Source organism: Urocampus carinirostris, chromosome 13 (genome assembly GCF_059441175.1).
Source record: "Urocampus carinirostris isolate Australia breed hairy pipefish chromosome 13, RoL_Ucar_1.0, whole genome shotgun sequence".
Lineage (NCBI taxonomy): Eukaryota > Metazoa > Chordata > Actinopteri > Syngnathiformes > Syngnathidae > Urocampus > Urocampus carinirostris.
Window position 1 is genome coordinate 32,342,650 of NC_142361.1, and position 11,027 is coordinate 32,353,676.

At 37.8% G+C, this 11,027-nt stretch overlaps 1 protein-coding gene across 1 annotated transcript in view; it reads left to right on the forward strand.

The window, feature by feature from the left end:
* Positions 1-9,295, forward strand: part of LOC148354355 (cytosolic phospholipase A2 beta-like) — a 36,269-nt gene extending 26,974 nt beyond the window's left edge. The window contains 4 exon segments of the mRNA XM_088350879.1: positions 1,061-1,240; positions 5,206-5,378; positions 6,611-6,797; positions 9,084-9,295. Coding sequence (XP_088207005.1) covers positions 1,061-1,240; positions 5,206-5,378; positions 6,611-6,797; positions 9,084-9,295 — 752 coding nt within the window.
* The last annotated feature ends 1,732 nt before the right edge of the window (positions 9,296-11,027 follow it).

The window sequence follows — 11,027 nt, forward strand, 5'->3', positions numbered from 1 at the left end:
GTTAAAAGTGTGGAAAGGTTGGTTTGAAATACAGTCCAAACGCCAATCCAAACTCAAAGCGATTAAAAAAAAAAAAGCAGTTTATCCGGGTACTTGATAAATGTACTGACTGAGGCAAGGATCGTGATTTACAGGAAACAAAAATATATCTGTAGAAAATGAAGTATATGGGGTAATTAAAGTTACATTTTCCTTCTGCTTTTTAAGTTACCCTTTTGTTACCATAGGGGCGCCGGCGCCCCTATTTGACAAGCGCTATTTAAATGACTATAATTCTGCAACCATGTAAAAAAAATCAATCAAAGTCCTCCAAAAACACACACAAGGTGGCAGCAACTTCATACAATGGTATCTCACAGGCATCCACACGTGGCAACAGACCAATCACAGACAGGACATAATAAGTAATGCATTTTGTAAAGCATTTTTGTTGTTTGTAATCGATTAAAAACACTTCTGAATCGTTTGAACATTACTTTTTTATTTTTGTTTGTCAAAGTGGCAATGAATTAGCGTATGGGTCAATGAAAGAGAGAAAGGGAGAGAAAGGGAGAGAGAGAAAAAGAGAGAGAGATAATATGAGAAACAAGTGATAAAAAGAGAAATAGTGAGAGAAAGGAAAAGAAAGACAGAGAAAGAAATCCAAAGAAAAATAAAAGAGAGAAGGAGAGAAAAATGAGGGAAACAGAGAAGGGTAGAAAGAGAGAAGAGGAAAGAAAGAGAGAAGGCGAAAGAGAAAAGAGAAACAAAAGGAAAAAAACAAGAGAAGGCAAAAGAAGGTAAAAAGACATGGTGAGAGAAAGAGACAATGAGGGACAAAAAAGAAAAAAAGAGAGACAGAGAGAGTGAAATAGAGAGAGATAGAGAATGAGAGAAAAAGGGAGGAAGAGAGTGGAATAAATACAGCTACAGCGTATTTGTGAGAGGCACCTGGCTTTGGCAACATCAAGTGGACCTATTTCAACCTGCAGCTTGTTTTTCTCTTGCACTTCACTCAGCGTTATCTCGCGGGCCGGATTCAGTCCCTTGGACTTTATCTTCTGTTATCTTCTTTTCACAGCGGAAGAAAAATCAGCTTCGACTCTCGATATCCAACTCTTGGATCCATCTGAAACCGTCGCCTCAATTATCAGAGATTTCTTACAGAATCGTCCGATTGAAGCAAAAGGATACAATTTCATCAAGGGTCTCTCTCTGCACTCCAACTACTGCACAAATAGCAACTTTACACCCTGGAAAGGTACACAAAGAACATTTTTTAACACTCTATGCCGTTCTAGTAGATTAAAGAGAAAGGGAAAAAAAGAGGAACAAATAAGACAGAGAGGGAGACAAATGTAGAGAGGGTGGGACAAAAAGAAAGAGAGAGCATGAGAAACACAAGAGATAAAAAGAGAAATAGTGAGAGAGGGGGAAAGAAAGAGAAAGAAAGAAATTCAAATTGAAATAGAGAGAAAAGAGAAAGGGAGAAAGAGAGAAGGGGAAAGCAAGAGAGGGAAAAAGAGAAAAAAGAGAGAAGAGGAAAAAGTGGAGAGAGCAAAAGAAGGTAAAAAGACAGAGGCAAAGAGGAACAAAGAAAGAGAAAAAGAGAGCGAGAGTGAAAGAGAGAGAGAAAGAAATATAAGTGCAGCATTTGTGAGAGAGTACAGCAAGAGAGAGAAAGAGAGAAAAGGAAAGAAGGAAGAGAGAGGCACCTGGCTTTGTCAACATCAAGTGGATTTATTTCAACCTGCAGCTTGTTTTTCTCTTGCGCTTCTCTGAGCATTGTCTTGTGGGCCGGATTCAATCCCTCAGCGGGCCTGATCCGGCCTGCGGGCCACCTGTTTGACACCCCTGCTCTAAGCTTTATTAGCCAATTAGAATGCATTGCAAGCAAGGGAATATCCATTCATTATCTGCACCGCTTATCCTCAGTAGGGTCGTGGGGGTGCTGGAGCCCATCCTAACTATCTTTGGGCAGTTTGTAGGGGACACCCTCATTCACACATAGGGACAATTAGGACCGGCCAATTAACCTGACATGCACGTTTTTGGAATGTGCGAGGAAACCGGAGTGCCCGGAGAAAACCCACGCAAGCACGGGGAGAACATGCAAACTCCGCACAGGGAGGTTGCGGAAGCTGGACTTGAACCCTGAACCTTTGTACCGTGCATCGTTGGCGCATATAAGATAAAGCTTTTCCTGTGGGTTTAAGTTATAGGAAAAAATATATCATTTATGTTCACATTATGAATATATTCTCCATATGTCTTCTCGGCATCAGCAAACAAGAGTGCCATTTGCCAAAGGGGGCGCTACTGCATTGCCTCAAATTTGTTTCATTAGATATAATATGATAATAAAAAATAGAAATAATCACTTCATGTCAGGACCAGGACGGAAAGAGGACCCAATTGTGTAACGTTTATCACAAGTTTTATTGAAAGAAAGAGGAAGGGCTGCCCCCACAATCCGGTGTTTGCTGGACGTGGGAAGCAAGTCGCTCTCGGACTCGGACTGAGATCCGAACAAGGAAGTGGATCTTTCGTAGCAAGTGAGGGCGGTGTCATGGATGGAAAAACGGGTCGATAGCCGGGACAGGAGAACAAAAACGGGTTTGGGGTCAAAAACAGGTCGTAAGCCGGGACAGGAGAGCAGATGTGGACGGGATCAAAAACAGGTCATAGCCGGAGACAAACTGGGAGATCAGGAACGGGCAGGTGGAAAATGCAAATTTTAGATACCCCATAGAAATTTCAGCTTTCTGTTTTTTATCATATAATTTGATTTAATGTTAAATTATTTAAAATATACAAAAAATGTAGACAATGTAGCATGAGGGTGTTCATAAACATGGCAACAATTTCAAGCATTTACAAGCACTTCACCCAAAATCCAAGTACTTTTCAATCCTTAAAAACCCAACAATTAAATTTAAGCATTTAGGGGTACAAACACTGTCTAGGTCCACAGGCGTCAAACAGGCGGCCTGCGGGCCAGATCAGGCCCAATAAGGGATTGAACACGGCCCGCGAGACAATGCTGAGGGAAGCGCAAGAGAAAAACAAGCTGCAGGTTGAAATATGTCAACTTGATGTTGCCAAAGCCAGGTGCCTCTCACAAAGACACTGTACTTGTATTTATTTCTCTCTCTGTCTCTCTCTCTCTCTCTCTCTCTCTCTCTCTCTTTCTTTCTTTTCCACGCTTTTCTACCACCCTGCCTCTGTCTCTTTCACTCTCTGTGTCTCTCTTTTTCTCTTCCTTTGCTGCTCTTTGTCCCTTTCTTTCTCTGTGTCTTTTAACCTATTTTGCTCTAACTTCCCTTTTTCCTTTTCCCTCTTTTCTCTTTCTCTCTCCCTACCCTTTGCGCTTTCTTTTCTTTTTTCTCTCCTTCTGTCTTTCTATTTCTCTTTGGATTTCTTTCTTCCTCTCCCTTTCTTTCCCCCTCTCTCCTGACTTTTTATCTTTGGTTTCTCACACTCTCTCCCTCTCTCTCTTTTTCTTTCTTTGTCCCGCCCTCTCTCCTTTTCCCTCCCTCTTTCTCTTATTTCTTTATCTCTCGTTTTCTTTCACTTTAATCGACTAGTCCGGCCCCCGACAGTATGTTTGTTCTATCTTGTGGCCCCCTAGTTAAAATGAGTTTGACACCCAGGTGGCAGACCAAACATTTATTTTTGTCATAGTTGAAGTTTTCATCCTTTATATAGATAGATAGATATATAGATAGATAGATAGATAGATAGATAGATAGATAGATAGATAGATAGATAGATAGATAGATAGATAGATAGATAGATAGATAGATAGATAGATAGATAGATAGATAGATAGATAGATAGATAGATAGATAGATAGATAGATAGATAGATAGATAGATAGATAGAGAATGATAGAGAGCAATAGATAGGTAGATAAATAGAGAAAAAGGGCTAGATAGATAGATAGATAGATAGATAGATAGATAGATAGAGAGCAATAGATAGGTAGATAAATAGAGAAAAAGAGATAGATAGATAGATAGATAGATAGATAGATAGATAGATAGATAGATAGATAGATAGATAAATAGATAGATAGATAGATAGATAGATTTATGGAGAACGATAGAGAGCAATAGATAGGTAGATAAATAGAGAAAAAGAGCTAGATAGATAGATAGATAGATAGATAAATAGATAGATAAATAGATAGATAGATAGATAGATAGATTTATGGAGAACGATAGAGAGCAATAGATAGGTAGATAAATAGAGAAAAAGAGCTAGATAGATAGATAGATAGATAGATAGATAGATAGATAGATAGATAGATAGATAGATAGATAGATAGATAGATAGATAGATAGATAGATAGATAGATAGATAGATAGATAGATAGATAGATAGATAGATAGATATATGGAGAACGATAGAGAGCAATAGATAGGTAGATAAATAGAGAAAAAGAGATAGATAGATAGATAGATAGATAGATAGATAGATAGATAGATAGATAGATAGAGAGCAATAGATAGGTAGATAAATAGAGAAAAAGAGATAGATAGATAGATAGATAGATAGATAGATAGATAGATAGATAGATAGATAGATAGATAGATAGATAGATAGATAGATAGATAGATAGATAAATAGATAGATAGATAGATAGATAGATAGATAGATAGATATATGGAGAACGATAGAGAGCAATAGATAGGTAGATAAATAGAGAAAAAGAGATAGATAGATAGATAGATAGATAGATAGATAGAGAGCAATAGATAGGTAAATAAATAGAGAAAAAGAGATAGATAGATAGAGAGATAGATGTCTAGAGAGATAGATAGATAGATAGATAGATAGATAGATAGATAGATAGATAGATAGATAGATAGATAGATAGATAGATAAATAGATAGATAGATAGATAGATAGATAGATAGATAGATATATGGAGAACGATAGAGAGCAATAGATAGGTAGATAAATAGAGAAAAAGAGATAGATAGATAGATAGATAGATAGATAGATAGATAGAGAGCAATAGATAGGTAAATAAATAGAGAAAAAGAGATAGATAGATAGAGAGATAGATGTCTAGAGAGATAGATAGATAGATAGATAGATACTTTATTCATCCCCGAAGGGAAATTCACATTGCATGTGACGTCCATATTACAGTTGACCCATTGACTTAAAAATGAAAGCATTTTTATCTAAATCCAGATCCATTTCTTCTGTTACTAGATAAACATCCGGACGCCTTTCCCAACTTACTGACACCGAGCGACTCCTTCGTACAGCTTATCGATGCCGGCCTTTACATCAATATCGGCTGTCCTCCGGTCCTGCGTCCGGAGAGGAAAACGGACGTTATCGTTTGTCTCGATTTTTCTTCGAACCCGGGCGATATCTTCAAGGTACGATCTGACATTTTCTTCGCCCTGCTGGCCATTCAAGGGCATTGCAGTCGCGAGATACAGTAATCCCTCGGTTATCGCGGTGAATGGGGACCGAAACCACCCGCGAAAAGTGAAAATCTTTTTAAATGATTTTATTTTATTATTGTTATTTTTTAGACCTGCGAAGCTCTGAACCCGCGAGCGTGGGACCACCAAGTAGCGACGCTCCTTCAAAAATGCTAAAAAAAAATACTACTACTAATAATCTCATCTCATCTCATCAGCTGCACCGCTTAGCCTCAGTAGGGTCGCGGGGATGCTGGAGCCCATCCCAGAAATCATCGGGCAGTGGGCAGGGGACACCCTGGACTGGTTGCCAGCCAATCGCAGGGCACACGGGGACAGACAACTCACTCGCTCAGTCACACCTAGGGACAATTTGGACCGGCCAATTCACCTGAAGTGCATGTTTTTTGGAATGTGGGAGGAACCCGGAGTGCCCAGAGGAAACCCACGCAAGCACGGGGAGAACATACAAACTCCGCACAGTAAGGCCAGGAGCTGGATTTGAACCCACTCAGGAGGTTCCCACAACCTCAGAACTGTGCCGCACACGCGCTAACCACTGCGCCGCCGTGCTGCCCCACTACTACTAATAATAATAATTTTTATTTATTTATTTATTTATTTATTTTTAATTATTATTATTTTTCATTATTATTATTTTTTAGACTTGCGAAGCTCTGAACCCGCGAACGTGGAGCCAGGAAGTAGCGACGCTCCTTCAAAAATGCAAAAAAATAAATAAAAAATAATAATAATAATTTTTATTTATTTATTTATTTATTTATTTATTTATTTTCAATTATTATTATTTTTCATTATTATTACTTTTTAGACCTGCGAAGTTCTGAACCCGCGAACGTGGAACCACAAAGTAGCAATACTCCTTCAAAAATGCAAAAAAAATAAAATAATAATAATTTTTATTTATTTATTTATTTATTTATTCTTTTTAATTATTATTATTTTTTATTATTATATTTTTTAGACCTGCGAAGCTCTGAACCCGCAAACGTGGAACCGCGGAGTAGCGAGGTCCCACTGTAATAACTTGGATGCTGAAATATACATCATCTACATTTGTTGTAGCATAGACACCTATTATGATTCAGATTTTGGAATGCATTGAAAACCTAATGTGCCAAGGATTCAAAACAATCCTTTCGTATCATCACACTTGTTTACAGGAACTGCGATTGACAGTGTCTTACTGTAGAGACCACGGCTTCCCTTTTCCACCTGTTGACTTGGCGACTCTGGAAAAAGAACCTTTGAGAGAGCTTTACATTTTTGAAGATCCGGAGAATAGTAAAGCCCCGGTCGTCATGTACTTCCTTCTTGTCAACGATTCATTCCGTTTCTTCAAAGAACCAGGTATGGTTATTTTTAGTGCCGCACTTCAGATGTTTCTGCGCGAAATCCTCTTTCCACGATGCTTTTAATGTATGTTTACGTTTTGTAGCGTCATCAATTTTGTTCGCTTCTTTTGAATCTTTCTTCTGGGGCTGAGGTTTTAGCTTGATTCCTAACCATCTATCCATTTTTCTTGTGTTCTCTGTGTGTCTACTTTGGAAAATATGCAAATGCACGATCTTAAAAGGCTCGGGAAAGTCCGGAAGCACGAAGTTATGCAAATTGCCTAACGAACCGAAATTCCCAAATTTCCAAACCGAACGAATACTTCGAAATTGGAATAAAGCAAACGTTCTTGTTTTTTTTAAAAAAAGTGATCTGCCACCCGGGCAGAGAAGTTTTGTAAGTTCTACGCCCGACATTATTTCAGACACTGCCACTCCATACACCCTAAAAGGATAATATGTAATTAGTTAGTTTATTGTTTCAAGGGTCAGTGAGTGCTCGTGATTTTCTAGGACATTTCCTTTCTAACTGAGAAATGATCGTTGTATTTAAATACATGATTCTTTATTCCATAAGGTTACTATAAAATAACCCTCTAATTCAGGGGTGTCAAACTCATTTTAACTCGGGGGCCACACGATAGAACAAAAATTCTGTCGGGGGCTGGACTAGTAGATTAAAGAGAAGGGAAGAGAAAAGAAAGAAAGAGAGAGAATGAGAAAGAGAAAAAGAAAGAGAAAAAGAAAGAGAGGAAGAAAGAAGAGAAAGAAAGAAAGAAAGAAAGAAAGAAGGGAAAGAAAGAAAGAAGAGAATGAAAGAAGAGAAAGAAAGAAAAGAAAGAAAGGAAAAAAATAAAAAGGAGAAAGAAAGAAGATAAAGAAGAGAAAGAAAAGAAAAAAAGAGAAAGAAAAGAAAGAAGAGAAAGAAAGAAGCGAAAGAAGGGAAAGAAAAGAAAAAACAAAGAGAAAGAAAGAAGAGAAAGAAAGTAGAGAAAGAAAGAAGAGAGAGAAGAGAAAGAGAGAAAGAAAGAAGAGAAAGAAAGAGAAAGAAGAGAAAGAAAAGAAGAGAAAGAAAGAAAGAAAAGAATGAAAGAAGAGAAAGAAAGAAAAGAAAGAAAGAAGAGAAAGAAAAAGGAGAAAGAAAGAAGATAAACAAAAGAAAAAAGAGAAAGAAAAGAAAGAAGAGAAAGAAAGAAGAGATAGAAAAGAAAAAACAAAGAGAAAGAAAGAAGATAAAGAAAGAAGAGAAAGAAGAGAAAGAGAGAAAGAAAGAAGAGAAAGAAAGAGAAAGAAGAGAAAGAAGAGAAAGAAAAGAAGAGAAAGAAAGAAGAGAAAGAAAGAAAGAAAAGAAAAGAAAGAAAAGAAAGAAAAGAAAGAAAAGAAAGAAAAGAAAGAAAAGAAAGAAAAGAAAGAAGAGAAAGAAAAGAAAGAAGAGAAAGAAAGAAGAGAAAGGAAGAGAGAGAGAAATAAATACGAGTACAGTGCCTTTGTGAGAGGCACCTGGCTTTTAACCAGCTCAGTAGCCTAGATGGTAAGGCGCCCGCTTTGAGACTGGGAGGTCGGTGGTTCGCGCCCCTGCCGAGTCATTCCTAAGACTTAAAAAGTGGTCGGCGGCGCCCTCTGTTGGCTGCGGCTGCATCGGCTCGCTACAACGGGTCAGGTGCAATCGACATTTCGTTCTGTGTACATTTTTACACAGAATGACAATACAAGGAAATGATTATTATTATTATTATTATTATTATTATTTGTCAACATCATGTTGACATATTTCAACCTGCAGCTTGTTTTTCTCTTGCACTTCTCTGAGTCTTGTCTCGCGGGCCGGATTCAATCCCTTAGCGGGCCTGATCTGGCCCGCGGGCCGCCTCTTTGACACCTGTGCTCTAATTCATGTTGTAGAAGGCACATGTATTAGTGGTTGACTAAACCTATTTTAACCCTACTTCCAAAAATTGCAACCTGGTAGTAACATAGTAATAACATAGTAATAACATAGTAAGAACATTATAATAACTATAACCTTATCCTCCTTGTTTTATAACCTTATCTTCTCTGTTCCTTTATCTTCTTGGCTTTCTTACCTCACTGTGAATGTGTGAAACTGGAGTGTCATGCCCAATTTCGTCACAATATGTTAACCCATTTTGTAACAATGACAATAAAGGTATATTCTATTCTATTCTATAATAGTAATTTCAAAGTGATAGCTCTTCATGCTAATTGGTGATAAAAAAAATAGACCGGACCCTTGATTACATATAAATAACTAAAATGGACGATCGTATTTATCCTTTTTTAGGTGTGAAGCGTGAGACAGCAGAAGAAATCAAAGCTGGAGATATTGACGTGACGAGCAGCAAGACTCCATTCAACACAACAAGAGCTTCTTACACAGACAAGGATTTTGACAGTCTTTTGAGCTTAACCGCCTACAATGTGGCTAACAACAAGGACAGGATCCTTGGAACATTACGTAAGGTCTTAGAATCCAAAATGGCTGCTACGATATAAATCACTGCAAACCGTTAAGTCAAGTCATGTTTATTTGTGACGCCCTTAATCAAAAGGAGTCTCAAAAGGCTGCACAGAGCACAGACTATTGCAAACCACAGACTATTATGACACCATCCCCTGATCTAAAACCTACATGAGGGCAAGGAAAAACTCAAAAACCTCAACATGAGGAAAATGAAGAAACCTTGAGAACCGCACATGAGGTTATCCACCTTCCAGGATGACCAGGCTGATAAAAGTCAATAAAAAAAGAAATGAAAAAAGACAAATTTATTCGAGTGCATCTAAGAAGCAAACATAATTTTGTTGTTTGGGGCTGAAATCAGAATCCTTGGTCTCACTATCGCCCTCTGTCTTGAAGCAAGGCATTCGCGTGCCTCACTTTGCATCTGCTCAGCACAGTAATACCTTACATAGTAATTATACAAATCATGTTACTTTTATTTTATTTTTTTCGTGATTGATTAAATGATCATTTTAATTTATTTTTCTATCATTCGAATGAAATTGTTTTATTTGCTTTCCGCCATCAATATAAATTTTGAATGATTAATAAGTTCAATTTGATTTGAGTTTAAATAGTTTTATTTTAATTTTCATAAAGTGATTAAGTCAAGTCATGTTTATTTGTATAGCCCTTAATCACAAAGAGTCTCAAAGGGCTGCACAGACCACATACTATTGTTACACCATCCCCTGATCTAAAACCTACATGAGGGCAAGGAAAAAACCTCAACATGAGGAAAGTCAAGTCAAGTCATGTTTATTTGTTTGGCCCTTAATCACAAGGAGTCTCAAACGGCTGCACAGAACACAGATTATTGCAAAGCACGGACTATTATTTCATGAACTTCTACTGGCAATGGACTCCGGCACTTCATCACTCTTGCTACTGCTGGACCTTAGTGCTGCCTTTGACACTGTGGACGATAATATTTTACTAGAACAGTTGGAAAAATGGATTGGTCTCTCAGGAACCACCCTCTTATGGTTCAGATCCTACCTCTAAGATAGGACGCACTGTGTTAAATATGCTAAAAGGACATCTGAGCCCTTTAGTGTTGTTACCTGTGGTGTTCCGCAGGGTTCAGTACTTGGCCCCCTTCTTTTCAGCATTTACTTGCTTCCATTAGGTGATATTATTCGCAAGTATATCAGTTTCCATTGCAACGCATATGACACTCAACTATATCTTCCGATGGAGGAATCTGCCACACTAAATTGTGAAAATTTAAAGGCCTGCCTCACTGAGATAAATGTAATCAAATGAAAATAAACTATTCTTGTCTAATTTTGAAATCTGCTGAGATATATTTTGATAGATAACATCTACAATATTGTACTGATTATCATATGCGTTTTAATAAGTGACATCACTCGGATCAGCCTTTATAGTTCGGACCTCTCCTTCTCGAATTCCAGCAAACCTTTTACCTATCAGTTTAGGATCTGACCTTTGTTCCGCTAAAATTCCTGTGCCAAGTGGAATCTCAGAATCTCAGCCCTCCCACTTACCGATGTAGTCTTCTGGTCAGCCTCCAGGGTGAGAGGTAGTAAATTTTGAACAGTCAAGGGTGTAGGTATCTTTAAACCCAGAACAGATCGCCTACTTTGTTTTCAGGGTTGGGTAGGGTTACTTTAACTGGATTACTTTCAATTACCTTTGGGTTACTCCAATACCAAATATGCTAATAAAAGACAAAAGAAACTAAATATGAATAAAATGATG